We start from the raw sequence: 23425 nt of genomic DNA, 5'->3' as shown, positions 1-23425 counted from the left end.
AGGGAGTGTGGATTAGTGTTTTTGAGCGGGAGATATATTTATGACTATATATTATATTTGAATTCTCTGTCTTACACTAGAAAATGTCTGCTGGTGTGCAAAATGACTTCACCTTCTCATGTTGCAGGACATTGCTGAGATAAAAAAAAGGATTACAAAGAAGCATTCTTCTGGTCCAACAGAACTGGAAAATACAACTGATTTCAGCCTCAAGGTCTCAAACACAAATTGAACACCCTTGCACATCTGTCTGTTGCAGTAAAGGGTCTTATAACTCTCTTTGCCCCAAAGGTCCAGGTATTCAGGATTATGTTGCTATTTCAACCCTCAGCAGCCCACGCCTGCAGTCTGGCATCTTTGAATCTCTGACACTGTGCCCAAAAATTCTTGGAAATTGTTGCAGCCATGAATGGAAAAAAACAGCTTGACAAATAAATCGAGACGGGAATATCAATATTTGAGAAGCCTGGTGTTTTCCAACATCCAAAGGTAGCATTTCTTATTGATATACTAAATGTTTTTATTTATTTATCCAGTGCCAAATCACTACAACCATTTCTCATGACACAGCTTAATCCACTGAGTTCGCTCTTGAAAACAGTGGCAAGGAAGAAGTTGTTTTTAATGGGCAAAACCTCAAGCAGGATCAGCACCAGACTAATCGGTTAGCAACCATGTGCCTTGACTGTCTGCGTCATTTGAAAGTCTTCGGAAAAGCAACTGTTGCATTATGCCCTCTGTTGGTACGTCATGAGGTTCAGGGCTGTGTTGAATGAATGAATAGACATAGTTTCCCTTGTTTGGGACATAGGAAAGGGTTAAAATAAATTGTTTGAGTTATGTATCCCATAAACAGTGTGCAGACCTTGTGAAATACTTCTATGTGAATAAGGGTAAGAGGAACTGTCTTTCAGATGTGCCACATTATACACATAACACATCTGTATTAAGATAAAGCTAGCAGTGTTTATCGTTTGAATAATGTGTGATCTGGGAGATCAAGACCCTTAGTTTGCGTCCATGCATTCAACCGTCATTTGATCAGGGATTGTCATTGGTATTTAGGTCTAAATCTATTTTAGAAGAGATCCCTGAGTACAACATTTTTCAGAGAGGAAAGAACAAGTGGAGGAGACAAGGCAGACTGAGTTCTGCTGGACTGAGTGAGCTCATGAGATATCGGTTTTGTGGAAAAACTCTTCTGTCAGAGAAAAGCAGATGATGAATACATGTTCATGCATGATGAGTGAGACAACCAACAAGATACAGCATACATCTGCACCAATTTCTTTGTAGCTTAATCATTTTCAAATCTTCATAAAAGAAAATCCAGTTGTTGATATCATGGTAAATGTACTTTGTTAGATTTCCAACATGTTAGAAACGGTCTTCATTTTTGTCAGATTTTTCTGGATACATTTTTCTGCATGAGAGGCAAAATGTCCTCATGAACTTTAACCAAGTCCAGTTGTCTTGTCTTCACACTTAGTTTGAATTGTTCAGCTCCAAACGCCCAGCAACGACTCACTGTTGCACTGCAGCTGTTATTTACACTTCATTTATGGACATCACATTTTTAGCAAATGCTGTCCTACAAGCACAAAGTCAAATGCAATATCTCACATTGGACTGGACCCTTTTATCTTATTTTGAAATGATTAGGCTTCGTTCGACACTTCCTTTTCTGGCAAAACGTATCTGCTGTTTATAATGCACTGCTATAGTCAGCAGATGACACCACTTATCTGCATATTTTTTTATTTATCATCTGTTTCTCTGTGCTCACTTGTCTGAGGTCTGGTTCCTCTTTGACTTATGTAAGGTGTTTCCACATTGCAGCCATGCCTGTTAGTCTTACTTAACACTCCTAGATTCACTTTGAGATGAGATTTCATTTGATCCTCTTTGATCTTTTTTTCCATGCCAGACTGGTCTTCATTCAAACATCCAGCATCTGTATTTACTCGGGCTTAAATCAAGTTGATGTGTGTCTTTACACATATATATTTTATGGAGTACTAACCTATCAAAGAAGACAGTAGAGGACATCAGGCTGCAATAAATCTGCAGTATCACTTGATGGCTGATGGAAATGTGAAAGGCTGCAGAGTGTGGAGCAGCAGCTTTGTGTCTGATGGTGTCGAGTACACTTCATCAAATCAGAACCAGACTTTGTTTTTTAAGAAACGAGACACAGTTTTTGATCCTTCAAGTGTGCGGTGTTGTAAGAAAAGAGGAACCTTGAAATATCAAAGAACAAGCGTGTTTTCAGACCTGGCCTTTCCACATTGAAAGCTTGATTGCCAATGAGGAAAAGGGTTCAGTCTGACATTTTAAAATACTTTTTTTTAAAGTCATCTGAGGCAGAAAGTAAATCAATACATTTATTTGTGTTTGTGCTGGGGCTGGACGGATCGGATGCAGCTCATACAGTCCTAATACAAAGTGACATATTATACAGAGATATTGTTCATCTTTATACTAAACCTCTAATGGGACATGTATCAATCAAGCGGCAACCTCCGGTCTCGAAAAATGAAGCCAATGCGGAAGTAAAAAAAACTGCATGAGGCTTGAGGCTGGCTCGTAAATAATGGGCTAACTGTTATTTTTGACAGCTGTTTTAAATTGAACAAACAGATCAGCTCAGTTGTGAAGACAAGCTTTTTTCAATCGCGTCTCCTGGCAAAAGTAAAGGCCTATCTCCCGCCGCATGAATCTGAAAGAGTCATCCACATGTTCATAACCTCTCGTTTGGATTATTGTAATTCATTGTATTTTGGGGTTGACCAGTGTTTGCTTCGCCGCCTGCAGCTGGTTCAAAACGAGGCTGCACGTCTTCTGACAGGGAAGAGACGTTATGTGCACATCACACCTGTTCTGGCTTCCCTTCACTGGCTTCCTGTTGGTTATAGGATCCAGTTTAAGATTTTGTTATTTGTTTTTAAATCCCTTAATGTGTTGGTGCCAGAATATGTGTCCGATTTGTTTCACCTCCATGCTCCAGTCAGAGTGATGCGGTCAACACACCAGATGCTCTTAGATGTTCCAAGGTGCAGGCTAAAAACCCAAAGTGACAGAGCTTTTGCTGGGGGGGGGGGGGGGGGATGTTGTGATGACTCTCAGTTTTGATTTGATGAAGGATAAGAGTTATTCACAATAAGGCGTGTCGAGCTCTCAGCCTGTCGTTAGGTTGACTGAAGGTAAGGGTGAGACAGCATTTCAAGCATGGAGACCGCCATCGATGCAGGAACATGTGGGTGTCATCACTCAGGCCATCTGGGGGAGACCTCCCTCGCAGCGAGTTGTTGAAGAAGTGAAGCAGGCCTTTCAACTGAAGTCCACCCCAGAAGAACCAACAAATGAAGATGTTGTTGAGGCCTAGGTTTCTTCCTCTGCAGCTCTCTGGGCACCTCGACGGACAAGTCACTAATAATTCACATTGTGTCTATAGGAGAAATACAAAGGTGTTCAATTAATGCCTCAGACAACACAAAATGTACAGTTAACTACATGTGACAGCTCAGGGTGTTTTTTTGTTATTAGCCACATCTGCAGGAATAATAATGAACAAGATAGCTGCAACTCATAATAATAGATGCCAGTCTTCAAAGACTATTTTTTCTAATACTTAAAGTTTTTGGTGTGAAGCTGACACTTGGCATTCATCACTGACCACAGACTCCATGACTTCACAGGGTTCTATGGAAAACAAATATCTTATTATAAATACTAAATATTTATTTTTCAATTGTCATGTTCACCCACATCGCTGCTGACGTCAGTAAATATAAGACACAGACATTCCTCTTTTTGTCAGAACAGTAACATGAACTGTATGCTTTGTAATATTGATTTCTTCTGGATGTCTCATATTTATTTACAGTCTATGATCTAACAGTAGTTTTATCAACAACAACAAAACGAAAAAAAGACGCCAAAGTTCTCGTCTTTTATCGTTTAAAACAGACTTCTTATCCTTAAACACCTTAAACATGTATTTACACGTATTTGTAACACAATGTGAGAATTTAAATGTAAAGATTGGCCTCAAAATGTTTCTTATATTTTATGATAAAACTTTGCTAATGTATTGCTCTGCTAACCCTGACAAAGTCTAGTAACTGCTCTGACAAATAACTAATAACCATAATTGTATATTTAAAAAAAAAGTGTAGTTTTAAGACTTTAATTAAATATTTGGGTTGAAGATAATTTGTTTTAACTGTGTTGGAGAAAAGTTGAATGTTAACTTACTTTTTGTAGAGATAACTCCTGACGAGCAGGAAAGCCGTAGGGGATGCTAGCAGCAGTAGCCGTTGGCTTCGATGTGAAATGGAACGTCGAGCTGAATGGGCGGAGTTAAGTCCCGCCTTAATGCTGTTGCTAGGTTGATCCGATGTTAGGTTGAGACCCCAATAAGACTGCAATTCCAATATGGATGCGCCCGTCGATTAGACTCATTTGCTGCCTCCGTAACAGACGGGTGACGTCACTCAGGGTTCGTCCAGTAATATTTACAGTCTATGGTATCAATACATTTTATTTTACTTCATTTTCCAGACAATGAGTAATTTCCAGTTGTTTTCTCAAGACTTTTTATCTCATAATCTAGAGATTACAACTCAGCTTTCTGGTAAGTGAATGTCAGTCATTTTTGAGCTACCAGTTCAAGAAATGAATTTATTATCACAAGAAAATCAGTGTTATATCACGATATTAAGTAAACAGCTTATTAACTTGCATAGTTCTCTAAGTTATGGCCATAGTTTGTTTTACAACTTTGTGTTTTAAAATAAAATTTAAATCCTTTGAGATTTAGATGGCCATTTTTATTATATTGTCCCCTTTCAGTTTTATCTCCTTCTTTCTTATTTGTACATTTTGACACGCTTTTGGGAAATAAAGAGCGGTCCTTTTGTTTTGAATATTTGGCTCAAGACAAAAACAAGAATATTTGGCTCAAGACTTTAACTGGGGAGAAGGGAGGTACTTTTTAAATAAGTAGAAAACTACAATATTTACAGAAATTATATAAATTATTATATTATAATTATATATATATGTATCTTGATACATATTTGGGTGGGATGTTACCCCACAAATGTGATGGTTTGTAAAAAAAAATAAATAAATAAGTAAAGATGATGTATCCTGTGACTTGCTTCTTTCATTTCTTCATTAATCCAACACAGATTTGATCAACTTTTTCATTATTCTTTCAGTAGGAATAGAGCAACAAAAGCAGCTGAGATAACAGCTTGGGTAAACAGCAGGTAACATCCACACACACAGATAACGTCCCCCGTCAGCTTTTGATATGCAGATACTGTGATGGACGCCCTCAGGAGGATAACACATCTACACACATCCTTTCCAAAAATGCTGGGCCTCTGGGAAGTTGTAAGTGCTCAGTGATGGTACAGATCACATCTTCTGGGTTTTTATTATGCACTCAGTAATGTTAGAGGGAAGTGGTTGTCTCTTTCTGGTCCATGGCTCAGATTTTGTGAATCACACTTCAACAGAATATTTTCCATCTTCACAACACCATCAGTAAAAGAGTGCATATGTCTCTTGAGTACCTGTTTGCATCAGGGACATCTTAGAAACAGAACAGGAAAGTGCTTTGTTGATGTGGAACAGCAGATACAAAACTATCATGTAGAGAAAAAAATTCACAGCCTGATTGTAGTTTAAAAACATGAAACTCATACCAAAGAAACTTATTCAAGTCGAGTAAAACGTCCCAAATTCAGCTGCTCTGTTAGCTATAGCTGGATACTATGATTGTTTTAAAGATTTTTTTCAATATTAACAGCACATCATGATTTAAGATAAAGTGCACATCATAATTTATCAAAATGAAAAAAAAATGTTTTTTACAATTATGTAAAAATTGTGTCCGATCAGACTTAAAGCAGTTGGTTTGCATTTTACTGATGTTGTTTCCTCCTCTCTAGATTCTTGCTTGTATTACTTACTCTCTGATGTTTGTCCTTGAAATGAATTGTAGAAATGTTAACAAACTCCCACTTGTTGTCAGCGCAGAGAAGCCTCAAGCTTTACTGTTAACCCATTATAACAGTGGTTGCTGGTTAAGGGCGTTGCTCAAAGGCACATTGAGGGAAGCTGTTACTTCAGATGAGTCTCTGTCATTCAACTCCCCGCTTACTTTCTTTAGTCTTTCTAGTTATTTAGAGTTATGTTGTGTGTGATGCAGTCCAGACAAATACAGAGACCACTGGTCATCTATCATATTACAACAAATGTATGACTTGCATAGCCCCAGTTGCATTTGTATAATTTGATGACATCATATCGTAAAGTGTTTTGTTGTTTGTTTATGCATTTTTGCTTTAGCTAAAGTGTCTTTTTTTTTTCCGATATTCATATTTCTAGCAGTTACACATCTTGTTGGATTGTGTTTTTTTAAACACACTCAGAGCTGTTAGTTAGTTTAACAAAACATGGATCCTAATGTTTGCATTAGTAGTTTCAGTATTTCATAATACTCTGCTTTGTTGCCTCCGAGTCCTGACACTTTGAGTGAGGGTCAAACTCTTCAGAGGAGACAGAGGATTTGCGCTGCAACTACTTTTCCCAGATGATGAATTTCTCACAGCAGAGATAAGGACTTCTGGGAAACGAATGAAACATCAGATTGAGACGGATCCAGACTGAGGGAGTAGAGAATCAGCTCCGCGATTCCTCCGCAATCAACAACACAACACACCTCAGAGTGTGAATAATTGATGTGATTCCTCACATGGACGGGGTCAGAGGCAGGGAAAATATTCCCTCAAGCTCAAACCCCCCAAACACATCCATCTCTCCTCCTAACACTGACAACTCATTTCTTGCACAGGAGTTATTCTCCTCTCTAATCTGATGGAGGCCTGTTGGACCTTGTTCCTGCAGAGAAACATATACTGAGTGTTAATGGTTCCCTGACAAAAAAGGACAGATTCAATAGATCTCAGGAGACAGATGGTAATAATGAGGAGCAAGAGGCAATTTTCTGCTTCATTTATCGCCGTGCATGTATTCAGCATGTGGTGCTGTGCTGGTACAAATTTTAGCCCCAAGTAAAGAAGAACATGCATATGTATTGACCTCAGTGTGACATGACCTGAGCTGCAAAGCCCTCCTCAGATATACTGCTGTGCTACCTTCACGAAGTGTGCACATGCAGAAGCACAAGGCATTAAAGCAAAACATGTATTTAAACATCATAATAGTATGTTCATGGGTGAGCATGCAAACAAAAAATGACATTCATCCTTCCTTGTCCTACTTGAGAAGTTCACCATTTTTTTGTTAAGTTGGTCTTTTATGGTTGTGGGACTCAAAAGCTGGAAATGGAGATTTGTGATATTTTTCCCTTCTGTTTCGATGCTGATATGTTTTATGCCATGGTGTTCCTGCATGGCTTATCTCAGAGTTTCATAATGCATGGTCAGCCGAATGTTTAGTTACTTCAAGTGCAGTTTTGTTTGTATTGTTGAATGACTTTCTTATCACGTATTGTTTTGTGGAGTAGCTCAAAGCTGAAGAGATATGATGGGTTTTTTTCTGTACTTTATGCTATCATGTAAAAACTAATTATGTGCTGTAGCATGATATCCTTTCACTGTCACATCAGCAATGTATGGTATTTAAAACATCATTTTACTTGCACTATCTCTCTCTATTGGCTTACTACATCCATCTACGTACAGTACATAAAACTTGCATATGTAGTCCAGCCTGTCCTTGTCTGTATTTCAGATCAGAGTACTTTTGCTTTTATTTGCTGGTCTTGACCGAGTTGTATGTCTACTTTGTATTTCCTTAAAAAATGTGTTCTATCCACATCTAGAGGCTAATTTATTTTGTCAAAATACTTCCTCAATAATATGCTAAGTCTGACTGGCACACTCACAAATACAAAAACAGATAGGTGATGGAACTTTGTATGCTGTATACATAGTGTTTAATGGAAGTATGTATTTCAATATGTGTAAAAACATTTGAAACCTTCACTTGAGTTGTCTGCTTCTGCTATATGACAGCACATTTCCCTACCTCATAAACCTTGTACTTATTATTGATAGGGTCCACTAAATGGCGCGTACATAAGCTCCCTGTCATTGTCTTCGCAGACCTTTCTCCTTCTAGCGTTGCTCATGACCTTTCAAATTTCAAAGCCACAGTGCTGCACTGCTGCCAGGATCGATGTACACTGGGGAAGACATAGACAATGAAAGGCCGTTCATAAGAAGGGGAACGCAGGTACTGTACCTGTCACCCCTTTCAAGCAAATATATACCAAGTTTATCAGTTTCCAAGGAGTCTGTATTTATTGAATTTTATTTTTGAAGATAACATTTTAAAGACCAAATGGTGCCACATATATATAACAAGTATATATTTTTTTTCTGTTTTGCATGAAAACATTTATTTCAGACATTTGATGAGTACATCTGATGACACTGTCTGATTGTCCTGAGGGTGCTTTCATGGTTTTCCCTCTCAAAGCTTCAACATCATTATATTTAATGGCTGCAGGGTTTAGTGTACAACATGTACTGAAATACTAAAATGATTTTTTTTTCTGTTTGTTGCAATTCAGCTGTGGGTAAGGCTTGGTAAAAAAAAAAACACTCAATTTTTGAGGTGAGCAACTGCTGCTGTTGCTGCCATTTCTAGTTTTCCCGGAACAGCAGCATTATTGACATCATTTGAAATCAATCCAGGACTAATTATGTTATTTCTGTCTCTGTCACAAGGTGGCTGGAAAAGAATGAACTCATCAGACATTCAATTACTGTTTTCTGTTCACCTGGATCTGTTGATAGGAGCTCAGTCAGGCCTCTTTAAGGTTTCAACACTGAAAAATAGAAACAACCTTTGCAAAGTGGACCAAGCTTCCCTTGGAGTGGCGAGTCAGTGACTGGATCATTTTTTAATAACATATTTTCTTGAAACAACTTCAAGAGGATTCTGTGAAAAGTATGTCAAATTTCACTGTCCTAGAAACTACATCAAGTGTGGCATAAACCCAGTGTTTATATCTTCTAAGTATAGGAGCCTGCAGGACTAACTTTCAGGACCATTCATAAGGAACAAACGGTGGCCGACATGCTACAAAAGGACCATAAATGTGGACGGCCATTACATCTGGGCTTCATAACATGACGCTGTAAATGAAGTGTATCACCCTGAAGGTCAGCAACACCGTGGTCATTTTTCTGTTTGGTTCATTTGGCTGTCACATTCAATATACGTGTTTATGTGTTTTAATTTTACAGCTAATGCATCAATTAGAATAACATTTAAAGGACAATATGTTCTGTATTTGGTTCAGCACTGTGCAGTAATGTTGCAACAGTCACCAACACAGCTGGGGTTTGATTAACTACCAATCAAGTTTATTTATCTTCTCATTTACCCTCAGTGATTTATAAGGTACATAAAACACATTACAGACACACACACACACACTCACACAGGCACACACACAACAAAGAAAAATGTTGAAAAAGATTTTAAACATCCAATATCTTTTTGCTAGTTAATTACTGCTGCGTAAATCCTTTTCTGTGGGCATTAAACGTTTGTTTTGTCCAAAATGGTGACGCAAAGAGGATGCTACTTCTCTTAATACTCTCTCTTGAGGAGAGGTGGATGAGATCAGTATCACTGTCAGAATTAAACATCTGAAACTGCTGCACATAACTTCTCCTAAGGCTAGGGCTGGGAAATTAAATACAGGTTGTTTTTTTTAGTTTGGCCTACCATGATGACCAAAAAAAGATAATCATGATTTAGACGATTATTCATGATGTGTTCTGCTACTTTTGTCCATAGGTTTTTTTCGTTTGTGGTAAGAAAATGTGTTTGTTATATTTTGGCTTTAAGAGTACATCACCACTATCTCAAAAACACAGTTCATTTATTTACTGTATTTATTTACTGTTTTTATGTTTATATGTTTTCCCTTCAGTTATTGTCATGGATTGCTTCTTTTTCAAAGTATTCAGGACATCAAGTCAGTCAAGTGTTCATATTCGTGATCTTGATATCAATACAAATAATCGTGTTTATGAATTTTGACATAATCGAGTAGCCCTTCTGAACTTACGCTCTGATATTAATTAGCTAAATGTAAACTATTTAAAAGCTTCTGACCATCAAGTCAACATTCACTGTAGTCGGCCATGTTTGAATGTAATATGAGATGTTTAAGGTTTGTTTACCCTAAAAGTGGCACCACATTTACCAGTTGTTTCTGCTACTTGTGAGAGCCTTTACAGACATTTTTCGGCTTGACATTTTTATTTATCTGACACCACATGAACGCCGGGTAAGAAAATATGGCTGGCACCCAGCTGTCTTTGCTCAGCACGGAGACTGAGAGTAAGAAAAAGTTGATAAAATTACAAAAGTGACCCTTTTGAAAACGTTCCATTCTATATATATATATTTTTTTTTAATCTGTACAATTGAATACCTTGAATGTAGAAAAAAATAATCTTTTGTGGGTAAGCAGTCACTTTCTATCTCCCACAATGACGAGAAGATTTCAGGAAGAGACAGCCCCTAAACCCTTAAGTTGTTTATTTCCAGTTGAATCCATTATCCAGTGTATTAAACATCCAGTTGAATTCTGCTACTGAAAGTGTGCCTATGAAAATAAACTTGACAGGAAAGTAAGTGCTCTTTTAAATAAAAAGTGAGTAAGCACTTCATCAGATGTGCACTGCAGCCCCCACTCTTATATCTTTTGTCTCCCTCATCTCTTTGGTATCTTTTGGCACTATATTGTACTCCAGTCTGACAAACATGAATGTGATGTGTACAGCCGGTGTCACGTCTTTCTGGGAAACAAGGCTCATAATTCAAATGGTTTTTGCTGCTTACAGCCATTTTTGGCATCACAGTCGGTGACACAGGAAGTCGGGCTCCAAAGTTCTTATCTATATATTTGTGCACGGGAATGTGATTTACGTCTTCAGATGTGAGGGAGTGCAGACAGCCTAGAGTTAAATCATGTGGGTGGTTTTGTTCATTCTAACATATTAAATCCCCATAACAGGAGCTACAAAAGAGCCTGTCTGTTTATAGACTTGAAGACTTGTATTGTTCAAACTAATGACAGCACACTTATTTGTAATGAACAAGATGGCCATATCATAGCCTCTCTTGCCTCCCTTAAGCTGTGGTGTCAGAGTCTTCTATCCAGATGCATCTGATGAAGACATGTTTGTTCATAACAGGCCCAGGCTGACTGATGGGAGCTGAGGTAAAGTGCAAACCTGCACTGAATGATGATGTACTGAAAATCTAACCACACATTGAGTGATCCCACCACAAGAATCAAGCCTGAGCATTGAGAGCTGAATTTCAAACACCTCAACAGCACCTCTACTTTGACTGCAGAGCGTTTCACCCTTAATCTGATTCTACTAGACTCAAATCTATACAGACATGCCAGGCTTCATGTCAATGAGGCACTGTTTGTGGGTGCTATGTTAATACATCAGCTGTGGCAGAATCTTGAGAGTAGATTCAATTTATGAGAAATCTTAAAGGCTGATTCAGCAGTTCTTCAGAGGGAAAACTTCCATTTTTTGTCTGAAGGTTGCAAGACAGAAAAGTTACACTTTAAAGATGAGAAACTTCAAGTCTTTAATGTTCCTGAGATGATTTGATCATTATGACAGCTACGTACTCCTTTGATCCATCGGCCTAAACCCCAGCATGGAGACACAGCACTGCCCAGGCTAAAGTGAATGCGTCATATCGACTTGTTGAGTTTACTGCGGCTGAACTTACGATTACACCGTTTGTGTTTGTGTGACGTTTCGGAGAAGTAAGAGACACAGAGACATCTACAGCAAACAGATTTTTAATGGATTTGTAGGTTGCATAATGACATTGATCTTAAGTGGTCTGGCCCAAATGAAGCGTGTACTGAGCGCTGGAGGATTACACGGGGAAAAGCAGGAAGGAGGAGTGCCCAAGTGAAACATTTTGTTTGACAGAAAAACAGTATTTGAAGATTTTTCTTTGTCATCGACATAAATGTTATGAATCAAGTTAATAAAAAGAAGAAATAAATCAAGCAGTATTGTGAGAAATCCCCTTTGATTTTTTTGTTCTTCATGACAATAAAAAGCATTTCAAAAAGGTTTTTGCTTAGAAGTGATCCAAAAAGGGTCAAGTGCACACCAAATTCAAACCGATTCATCTGAAATACATCCTGATAAGTATTAAAAATGAAGGATGTGATTCCTCTCCTCTTCTTCACATGGCATGTGAAAATCTAGTTGCACAAAACTGCCATGTACGTAGATTTGCTTGTGTTGCTGCAGCACTTTAAAGCAATATCGTCTTCATTTTTAGCTAATCTAAGGTATTTTATCTTGAGAATACAGGCCTGACTTTAAGGCAGTCAGTGTTGACATTAGCTTTGCCTCTATGAGTCTGGTTAGTCAGATTAATAGTCATCAAAAACACAGCTGTCTTCTGAAGCACAACTATGCCAGTTATGTTAAGGAGGTTACTTATACAGATTTATCAATCAGTAATGATATATATAACATTTAATTTGGATACTGTTCTGTGCATTGTGTAGGAGGAAGCCTGAAGTGCTCATGTTTATACAGTGAAAAGATACAGCAAATACAGTGTTGGTGTTTACCCTGAAGAACCTCGAACTGTTCATATCAGTCTGGACTGAATGTCAAACTAAAGCCTTCCAAATGGAACTGAACTCGAACGAAACACATACAGACATAACGCAAAACCAGCATTAGATAAATAAGATTAAAAGTGAGAGAGAGATTCTCTGTAATAATTGTGTCAATTATTCACAGATAGTATAATTTGTTTGTTTTTAGAAGCTGTTCCCTGAAAGGTGAATCTCTGCCATTTGTGCGCTTAACTGAGGTACCGAATGTTGATCTGCGGTGATTTAAGACTCTGTGTACCTCTCAGCATCCTCCTGATCAACTGAGTCAACTTCAGCCTTGGAGGTCGCCACGGTGACCACCGCTCACTCCTCCTTTGGGTGCTAATGGAAGACAAAAGAACTGATAAGTAGCAGTCAACAACATGCAGCATGAGTCAGGTCAACACTAGATAAAAATATGTTACAAAAACATCACCCCAGACCAAGCATTTTTCAGCAGATACAAACTAATCCACAGATGAGTCACTTAGCAGCAAGTTTAGCCGTCTGCCCCCATCTGACCTTCCATCCCTTCCAATTAAACGAGTCAGCCATCAGAGCTGCATCTTCCCAGGCACACAGCCCGTTCTTGGAGATATTTGTCTCCATTTAATTTCCATTTGCTACAGACGATACATTATCTGAATCCCAAAGAGAGGAAGTGCATGCTGCTGTGCAGGATAAAGCAGCACAAGGTGGCAGCGTGGGTTTTAGGAAAGTGAAATTCTCTGCTGATTGTAGAGCAGGTGATTGGTGGGAAGTTGTGGTGACTCATCAAAAGTCTGCAAACTTGGGCTCTATAAATACAGTTTTAATGGGATAAAATCTCAGCCAACTTTGGTCCTCTTATGCCAAATTGATTCTAAATGAGCTGTTGCATTTTTGCTGATTCATGACTTTCATTTTTTCCCCTCTTTAATGTGTCGATGCATAATAAAAAATACACCGCTATAAACCTCCAGCACTGACCAGAAAAATCAATAGCTTGATCCACATATTTTGCATTTGGTAAAAACCTCAGTTGTCATGCCAGGACAGAAAGAAAGATGGAGGTCTAATAAAACCTCAGATGCCAACACCAGCCAGTGATAAAATCACAGATGTCTGGATAAGCGCAGCCAGATCTGAGAGAAACAGTGCACAGAGGTGAGAGAGGCTAAAACCATGCAATGAACTCTTCAAAGTAGAAATACTTTGAAGGTTTTCCACAGCAAATATAACAAGAAAAAATAGCGAGCTGCAAATTAATCTACCTTAAGTATTTTTAATAACATTAACTCAGAAATGTGCTGAGTATGTGCAACATGGAGGAACACGCCCCAGTGAATGGCCCTGAGAGAGACTTAACAGACTGCAGCACAGACACAGAAATCTCACAGTGCATGGCGGATCTGGTGATGCAGCAGCAGCATGCAGGTTTATGGGAGGAGTGAATACACCACAGACCTCTAAAAAGTGCACATCCTGCAACTGCTGCATACCCAATCTTGGTCAGCAACTATTTACTGGTCAGGCTCTCCCTATATGTTCCCAAGATAATTCCCACTTGGTCTCCACAATAGATTTGTCTTCATAATGTGCCATTTGCTGCACTTTACAGGTTAAATGTGTACAATGTTTTTTTGCCAGGTAATGTTGTTTTAGAGTAAGCAAGGAGCATATTTTTTCTGAAGCTTCCTCAAAATATACTCCCTGGAATTGTGAATGCACCAGTGGATTTCTTTTTAACTATTACCCTAGGTGCAGGTTTTTGATCACACATACAGCTCTTAGATGACTTATAAACGGTTACTTGCAGTAGAACAAACAGGCATGGGTGCATTTATCCTCCAATTTATAACCAGCAAATCATGGTGACATCTGGATGTCCTTTCCAGAAATGACATCACATAACTTTTATAAGGAGTGACAGAAAACTGGTTATATATTAAATGCCAGTATAACTAGAGTGCATATTTAGGGCACTTTTTAACACTTTATTTTAACTGATGAAAAATACTTATTGCTTTGAGAGTCTTTTCTTTTTCTCCACATTTGGTTTTTACTCACAGCAGCATTCAGTGCCTGTTCCAGGTCCTCAATGATGTCGGCCTCATCCTCCAGTCCAACAGAGAGCCGGATCAGTGTGTCACTAATTCCTAGGACGATCCTCTCTTTTTCCGGAACTGATGCGTGAGTCATGATCGCCCTGAAATTATGAATAAGGCAAACTTTGTATGAACTGTACACAGAAACACGTTCAGCTAATGTAAAAATGGTTAAAGTAACACTCACTGACTGCACAATGGAGACTAAGAGTCTCAATTGAAATCTTTCCACACAAACAAAATCTTGATCGCTGCTGCCCACTTGTGGCCACCTTGCCACATTGCAGCTCAAAACAGGTGCTTTAAATTTGAGGGTTTTTTTGCATATCAAAGTTGTACATGGATTATTTCACCTAATGTTATTTTATAATATTTTCTTCCACCAAAATAGTACTTTAATTTAGAGTACCTTACCAAAATAAATAATTGTAATTAATTAGGAGTACCTTAGAACATCCAAATATAACACTTTAGTTTAACAAATTAAGGTTCAATAAATAATACATGGACACTTACGGGTGTTCTGCTAAACTTTCATATCCACCCAGGCTCTCAGCAATCGCAAACAACTGAAACAGAAAAAAAAAGGGCATGTGAAACAAATGTAGAACATAATTAATGTGTACAATTAGTATAAATTATTAGCTTAAATAAAAAAAACACACAAGATAAAAAAGTACCCAACTACAGAAATAATCCATGCCATGGTCATACTGTTTGTAGCATTTTCTGGATCACTTTCATATAAATCTAGTTAATAACACATGGTGAATAACATCTGATCTTCTTGTGTCAACACTAACCACTAGATTTAATTCAATCATGTTAAGCCTGAAATTGAAATAATTAAACAATATTTACTCAAAAAAAATGTTGTTTTTTTTATTGTCGATTAATTTTTTTACTCAAATTCTAGGAGTCCACTATTGCAAAAGAGTAATCCCTGCATTGGTTATTATGTCAAATATTTCAATCGTCTTTCCACTCATGGACATAAATTCTTCTACTGAACAGATTGAAAACACTAAAATGTGCAACAGGAAATGGCATGGAGCTGGGACATTAGATCTTTGCATTTGGATCATTGTCTCTGTTGTATCAAAGGGTTTTTTTCACACACTTATCCTGTCAGTGTCTGCATCTAAAACAGTCAGTTCTGCACGAGAACCTTTATTCTTACAATTTCACACATCATCCAGATAAAAATGTCAAGAATGAATTACTTTGAGGTTACTAAGGAAGGCTGATGCATGCTCCAGTTCCCCCTTAATGTAGAAGGTGATCATCCCGGGACATCCGGTGCACTGTCTCTTCATTATATCATGCTGAGGGTGGGAGGGCAGGCCTACATCAGGGGGAGAGACCAGGATAAAACCAGTCAGGTGGGAATAACAGGATGATTGTACTTTGCTAAAGTGCAAACAAGTAGAGGTATACCCGCTTAAACACAGTTTGAATACACCTTAGTTATTTGGATTGCTTATTGTCATTTCAAATGTACTGTGCATGCATGTATCAAAGCATTCTTTAGTCTTAGTCTGTAGTGTTTACTACATCAAACAGCTGCAGGTGAAGATGTAGCATGTAGCTTGAGATGTCTCCTGAGGCAATGATGACCTCAGCATTAAATGCACAAGTTAATAAATCTGATAAGACTGCTTATGAAAACAACAAAGAGCAAGCAGCTGTTAATGATTTTCAACATTTTATGAGAGGATTAAAGAATAGATTAAACTGTTGCTCAAACTTCATCATGTTAGACTTTAGCCGTCTGTAACCAAACACAAACTGTTTGTACAGAAGTCTAGTGGCTGATGATTAAACAGCTTTGTTCTCAGATCACCTCGTGTATTCTAACTTAATTAATGGAACAATTCCTTGGACGACAGTAGCTCAGTCTGTAGGGACTTGGATTGGGAACCAGAGGGCCGCTGGTTCAAGTCTCGGTGCAGACTTGAAAGTTTGTCCGGTGGCTGGAGAGGTGCTAGAACACTTTCCAAGTACCACCGAGTTGCCCGAACCCCCAGTAGTATGTTTGTGTGTAATTTTGTCCCATGTGTGTGAGATGCATGCCTCTCAATAGAATTTAAGTAAAAGATTTTAGCATTACATTTTAGATTAAATAGGGTTAGGTTTTTTTTTTTTTTTTTTGTTAAAGCCCTACACTGCATAGTAGAAACATTACCTGGGAAGATGACACGATCCACCCGGGGATCGGCCTCCAGGAACTTAGCCGCAGCCATGCCATTCTTGAAGTGTCGCTCCATACGCAGGTGTAGCGTCTTCAGTCCTCGGTTACACAGGTAGCAGTCAAAGGGGGACGGGACACAGCCAAGTGCTGAACCAAGGCAGGGTTTGGGGCGGGGGGGATAAAAAGAGGTTACAAAGACCTTCAAACCCTAGATCTAGAACCCTAGAATAAACAAAGACTTCAGTCTGAAAAGGTTTTAAGTAAGATCTTAATTTTGGCCTCAGGCACATGTGGGTGTTTAATGAGGGAATGTAGGTCAGGCTGTAACCAGTAGTAGTGTAACCAGTGGGTCGACAAATACAGAGTGTGGCAGAGCTGGAGGTGCGTGCACTATGATAACCGTGATCTTAACTGACATCAGGAATTCATAAAACTGGATCAGACAAGTCACTACATTTACAACACAACACACATGTTGGTTAAGTACTAGTGTTAAGTACAACACAGAGTCAATGACATAACCCGATGAATTGCATTAAGTCATATACCGTTTTCTCTCTACTCACCATTCTGCAAAAACTTCAGACGGTCATACAGATCTTCCCGATTCACAGACATCAGACCCATGACCACATCACTGTGACCTTTCAAAATAAAAGAAAGTGTAAAGAAATGTTGAGATTCAAAAAGTAAATAAATAAATAAAAATCACAGAATTAAAGCCACTCAAGAAGCAAATAATATTAAAGAAATCCACAAAAAAAAAAAAAAAGATCTAATACTGATATATGTTGAGAAGGATGTTTATGTTAAGAATCAGATTTCAAAATGTTGTTAGTTTTGATAAATGTGGGTAAATAACATAATGCAGCTGATTTCGCTGTTTGATAACTGCTTATTAACCTCTTCTCTTTTTCAAATAATTGACCTTATGGTACATGTATGGCATTACTAGTGCTGGTTGACCTTTAACAACTGTATTAAAATAGATGGTTGTATTTTTTTCTTGATTGGTTGTGTTTTGCGTCTTCTTTTATTTGCCTTGTTTGATTAACGTTGATCTGCATAACAATTAACAACTGCAATTATTATGAAAAACTTTATGTTGACAATCCTTTTTGTTTTATTTTATTTTTTTTAACATTCACAACCTACCGTTCATGTATTTGGTGGCCGAGTACATGCAGACATCAGCTCCCAAAGCCAAGGGGCGCTACAAGCACACAAGACAAACACAGGCATGTTAATCAGTGACTCATTTCCACATGAGCTGGAATTCAACAGCAGGAAGCCATTAAACGCTACTTCCACTTCAAATGAGGGTGAAGCTCTGTCATTCTCACCTGGAAATAGGGGGACATGAAGGTGTTGTCCACGACCACCACTATGTCTTTGCTGTGTTCGTGGATCATGTCGGAACAGGCTTGGATGTCAACAACCTTCATGGTGGGGTTGGTGGGGGTCTCAATCCACACCAGCTATGCCAGAGACAGACATGATGTCATTTTGTTTTTGCAGAATACGTAGGAAGGAGATGTAGCAAGCAGATCATTTACTGGTACTGTATCACTTAAAAGCTGATTCATAATGACTACTGTCACTTATGCAACCATTACGCAACATTGAGGTTTTGATGTTTCTTTGTTTATGGATCCTAGATTAAAAATTTCTGTTGTAAAAAGAGAGACGCAAGAAGTATACACCCACAAGATTTAGACCAACAAAACAAAATGGACTTTACCTGTTTTCACCATCCTTTTGACTTACTTTGGTGTTGTTCTTCAGAGCAGCCTTCAGCTTCTCTAACTTTGTGAAGTCTGCAAACGACACCTCCAAGGCAAATTCCCGGGCAATTTTTTGGAAGAAGCGGTTTGTGCCTGGCAATTGAGCAAATCGGCAGTACTCACAATATGCTTCTACTTCCAAATGGGTAAGATATCGGGTATCTAATGGCACAGTGAAACCTATAACAATGGCTTCTCTTACCTCCATACACGTCATCCATGCAGACAATGCTGTCACCGGCCTTCAGCATGTGTGTGATGGTCAAGGTGGCTGCCAGTCCTGAGGCAACAGCAAGAGCTGCAGGGGGCGAAAAAAACCCAAAAGACTTTTAGATCATAAATAGTTTTAACAGCAGTGGACACAGACACTGCAGTTTGCACATTTTAATCTCTCTTGTTGAGCTGTTCAGTTAAAAACAATGTGATTATATATACTTTGTGTCTTTTTGTACTTACAATAGCGTGCTCCATCCACAGCTGCTACAGCCTTCTCTAGACAGTTTCTTGTAGGGTTTCCACTCCGGCTGTATTCATACCCCTAAATGAAACATTACAATCAGTCATCAAAACCAGTAATGGTAACTTACTGATGCCAAAAAACTTAAGAAAACATTCTGTTAGCAGACACGTTGCCTAACACAAGTGATAACTTCTTAATCACCAAACAGGTTTTCGTAACACACCTGGCTTACCACTATTACAGACACTCAACACCAGAATTTTTCCACAATTAAAGGATGAGTTAATAACCCTGACAGCTGTGATAACCACTAATTTGTATTGTGGGGTAAGAAAACACATCAGTGCCAAAATTACAGGAATCAGTAATTAAACGTAATTGTGCTGGTGGGAAAAACCGTTCCTTAAGCTCTCTGCAAGGACAAAGCTACATAGCTGTTCTGGTTTAAATTCATGTAGCAAATAACTATTTTCCTTTCTAAATGTATGTTCAAATACACATTTGTCTCTTAAAATGATAAAACTTAGCATTAGAGGTTTTTCAGGGTATGTGAAAACTTACCTGTGTCTAAAGCAGCGGTGAAAGACAGAGAGGGATAAAAGAACCAGAGGAGCTATTGCGTCAGACACAAAAAGGAGCTCAAATGGCCATTTTCTGTTCCCTGGGTGAACAAGGCCAAATAATCCTTAATGTTACTGTTCTTGTCCAACAAGTTTATTCTAGCAGCAGCAGCTGCTGTTTTCTGAGTTCAGAGTTTTTCAAACGGTCTTCTTTAATGTAAAAGAAGGATATTGCGAGTGTTGCGCAATTGTCGGTGGGACTGAATACTAGAAAACAAGGTCAGGGGATCAGTTTGAGCAGTGGGCTCAGTTCATTAAGGATGAACTTGAGTGGTTAATGCTGAACATATAGTATGCTTCAAGATAAAATCTGAGAGGCATTAAGGACCATTCATACCTCAATTAAACCGATTGTACATTTGTTCCAGACACAAGAAAACCTAAAGGACATCTGCTCTCATTAATTTTATGACTTGTTTGCGTGAGATTGTGGTTACAATAGCACATTGAACATAGTAAGATGTAGCCATCAGCCAATTCATGACTAACCGTTATTGCGTTGATTATTGCCAGAGACAAATTGCAGTTGAAAAACTAAACTTTTGAAAACAGTTTAAACCAAAAGATAACAGCACAGTTCTCCATGCCAGCCTGGTTTAAGTCCAAGGTTAGATTTAACTGCAGTAAGGGACACTTTTTTTTTTTTTTGCAGGTGTCACACATGATAGATTAAAAAAAAAAAGACCTCTGTATTGTCATTCTGGATACTTCCCATGAAGCACCTTGCTCTAATACAACACAAAAAAGGATTCGACAAAGCCTTAAAGAACATGCGTGGGACATTACCTGGCATGATTGTTGTCTACAGGTTCAGATTTTGACTTTAGTTCTTGTTTACACTTAAGTTATTGTAAATTTTCTAAAAGAAAATTGTTTTACTATTCGAGTAATATCGCATTAGGACCTAACAGGACTTTTCTTTATGTATAGCCTATCTAGCCAATTTTTGTGATTAATATTTCACTTGGCTGCTTTGATGTTGGCTCGCCAAGTAGGGTTCATAGAATCTAAATACAGATATAAATCCATCCAAAGCTGTGTCTGAGGAAAAACTGCTCCGAAATAAACGTGTTGAGAATCTATATTCACATCTGAAATATATCTAAACACCTGTAGCCTTGTCAAAGCTCACGTAAGTCCTCGTGCATGACCCCACATATGGGCTTTACGCACGTGCATACCACCAGATCGCCCCCTCCTTGGCCCCTTCTCCTTAAGTAACCAAGTCATATCGTGCTACTTACGGCGTGGTTTCCTGGTCCGTTCTGCTTGAACGTGGTAGAAAGAGAAATCGGCGGCACAACAGCCAATGACTTCCATTGCTCCGGCTCCTGGCCGACGTGAATGGCCTTTGTGGCGAACGATTTAAAAGCCTTGCTGAAGCCGGCGTACAATTCGCTCAGCTCGTCTTGTTTGTGATTTTGCTCCATGATGTGCGGTACCTCCAACTGACGTGGCCCAAATGCACTCAGGGTGTCGAGTATGCATTACCGCTACATGGTAAAGAGTTAAATCCATTTAACGTAGGTCTGCGCTGTGCGTGCCGGCGTCAGCCAATCAGCGCTCATCAACAAGCAGGGGAAGGCGCTGATTAGGGGTTCTGCAGGGGCGTCCAAACCACGTGACAGTGGACGGCGCTTGCTTTCTTTGTGCGTGTACTGACGTAACGTTTCCTGTAGTTTGAGTGAGGGAGGTAATACATTCACGTTTACATCACTTACTTAATTAATAAAGACTTTATTTATTAGAATATTAATTTACAGTTTAATAAATACATTGATATAATTGTTCTAATGCAGAAAAATGAAGTTATAATGTACAGAAACTAGGTACTAATCGGTACTAATACATGTGTATCCAGGCATAGCTCTAGGGTGGCGTCACACAAGAAAAAGCCCGCCTGGCGGACAAGGAAGGCTTCTTACCGCGTGTTAATAACAGTTTTATTTAGTATTTAAAATGAAAGACAGTTGTTGTTGTTGTTGTTGACGATGAGACGAGGCCTACTTCTAGGGAATTTAATCGGAGAAAGAAAAGCTAGAGGGGAGGAAACAGAGGACTAAACCAATATTTACTGTTAGACGCTCCACCCTGAGAGTGAACTAAATCCTGACATAATAATAGTGTTAACCTGATTAATAGATATATTAATAATTATTGACTTTTGACTATTGTTCATCACCGCAATAGTTTTAGTTGAGATAGAGTCTATATTACATTGAAGTCCATGCATTATCGTTCCTCGCGGTATCCTCACAAAAGCAGACATTTGAGTTGTGTTTCCTTTCTTGTACCATAGGGGGAGGACGAGCTCTGTGGGCCTACTCTGACTCTGTGATATCACTACAACTCAGTTCTACCCTGGCTTGTCTACAGCTAAACGTGTTCTTCAGTAACACTTAAAAGTGACAACTCACACATAAGAACAAATATTGAGGAACGAAGGGAAAAGACATGATAGACAATCTACATGGTTGTAGAGGCTATGATAAAATATAAATCATGGACCTTGTACAATTCTCAAACTGAATACTCTCGATATAAAAGTTTCACTGTAATAGACCACTTGTTGTGCAATGGAAACCTATTTTATGTTGAGAACAAAGCAGTCTACCTAGATTAAATGTAGAGGAAGAAAATCTGAAATTATTTTTTTATTTGTATCTATAGCCTACACTAATGTACAGAGTTGTGCTGGAGCTGAAACGTGCAAGCAAAAAAAAAGACAATAATGGACCAATTAACGACAGACGGGTTTGTAACATGATCATTAGTAAAAGTCTGATTTCTGAAAGATACTCATATTTTAACACTTTATGTTACTAGTGTGCTTAGGATAATTTAATGAAAAATGAACAAAGACTAAAGTAAATCAACCAAACTAAAGCAACCTTTCAGGCACTGCACCCATGCAGGTGGAGGCAGTGTTAAGCATTTTTGTTTGTATGCTTTAAACTTTGGATTTCCTACATTTAATTGAGAAATGTTTTTGTCTTTTTTTTTCTCCAAAATATCTAAGGCCATGCACTTCACGTTTTGATGCTTGATAAATTCTGACTACACTTCAACTTTTTTTTACTATAGCGTAAACTTGTAGATATTGGAACTTTTATTTAACCAAATGATCAGAATACAAAAACCCAACCTTCTTAATTGATATAGCCTGAAACGAGTAGTCCCATATGTGATAACCACATAATTCTGTCTTTTATAAATACCAGAAAAAACACTACAGTTGTTGTTTTTATTTAATTTCCTCATATGAATGAGCCTTCTTAATTGTTTAACTTAGCCCCTCTTTGCAACTTCACATCATGGGTTTTCGATAAGAATGAGTAGGAGTAAAAAATAGAAGAAGAAAAAAGAAAAGGGGACTATGATAATAATAATGTATGTATATGGTCGGCACATGTGTATGTAAGTATATACTGTATATGTGCACTTTGAGTATGTGTATTCATGTATGTGTGAGGATGGGTATATGTATGTGAGTAAGTGCATGTATATATATGTATGTGTATATGTATGTATTTAGAGACATATATAAACAGGCAGGAATTTCTAA

At 38.3% G+C, this 23425-nt stretch overlaps 1 protein-coding gene across 1 annotated transcript; it reads right to left on the bottom strand.

The window, feature by feature from the left end:
* Positions 1 to 11877: 11877 nt before the first annotated feature.
* On the bottom strand, positions 11878 to 21382 carry LOC109987958 (cystathionase (cystathionine gamma-lyase)). Its single transcript, XM_020639247.3, has 12 exons — positions 21105 to 21382; positions 19237 to 19318; positions 18983 to 19078; positions 18764 to 18873; positions 18340 to 18474; positions 18152 to 18209; positions 17563 to 17640; positions 16991 to 17143; positions 16029 to 16150; positions 15322 to 15374; positions 14768 to 14906; positions 11878 to 13060 (listed from the first exon to the last, which is right to left on the bottom strand). The coding sequence occupies exons 1-12, from the start codon at positions 21288 to 21290 to the stop codon at positions 13043 to 13045; spliced, it is 1230 nt and encodes a 409-aa protein (XP_020494903.1). The 5' UTR covers positions 21291 to 21382; the 3' UTR covers positions 11878 to 13042.
* Positions 21383 to 23425: the final 2043 nt, after the last annotated feature.

The sequence above is a fragment of the Labrus bergylta genome, chromosome 6 (assembly GCF_963930695.1).
Source record: "Labrus bergylta chromosome 6, fLabBer1.1, whole genome shotgun sequence".
Taxonomy (NCBI): domain Eukaryota; kingdom Metazoa; phylum Chordata; class Actinopteri; order Labriformes; family Labridae; genus Labrus; species Labrus bergylta.
Note: the sequence above shows the minus strand (reverse complement) of the source record. Positions and strands in the feature narration are given on the sequence as shown.

What these genes read in the sequence shown, in the direction of transcription:
- LOC109987958 (XM_020639247.3), bottom strand. Translation starts at nt 21,290, where the DNA reads ATGGAGCAAAATCACAAACAAGACGAGCTGAGCGAATTGTACGCCGGC. An exon ending in ACGGACCAGGAAACCACGCC is followed by an intron (nt 19,319 to 21,104) that starts GTAAGTAGCACG and finishes TGTTTCATTTAG; the next exon opens with GGGTATGAATACAGCCGGAG. An exon ending in GGATCGTGTCATCTTCCCAG is followed by an intron (nt 16,151 to 16,990) that starts GTAATGTTTCTA and finishes CCCCTGATGTAG; the next exon opens with GCCTGCCCTCCCACCCTCAG.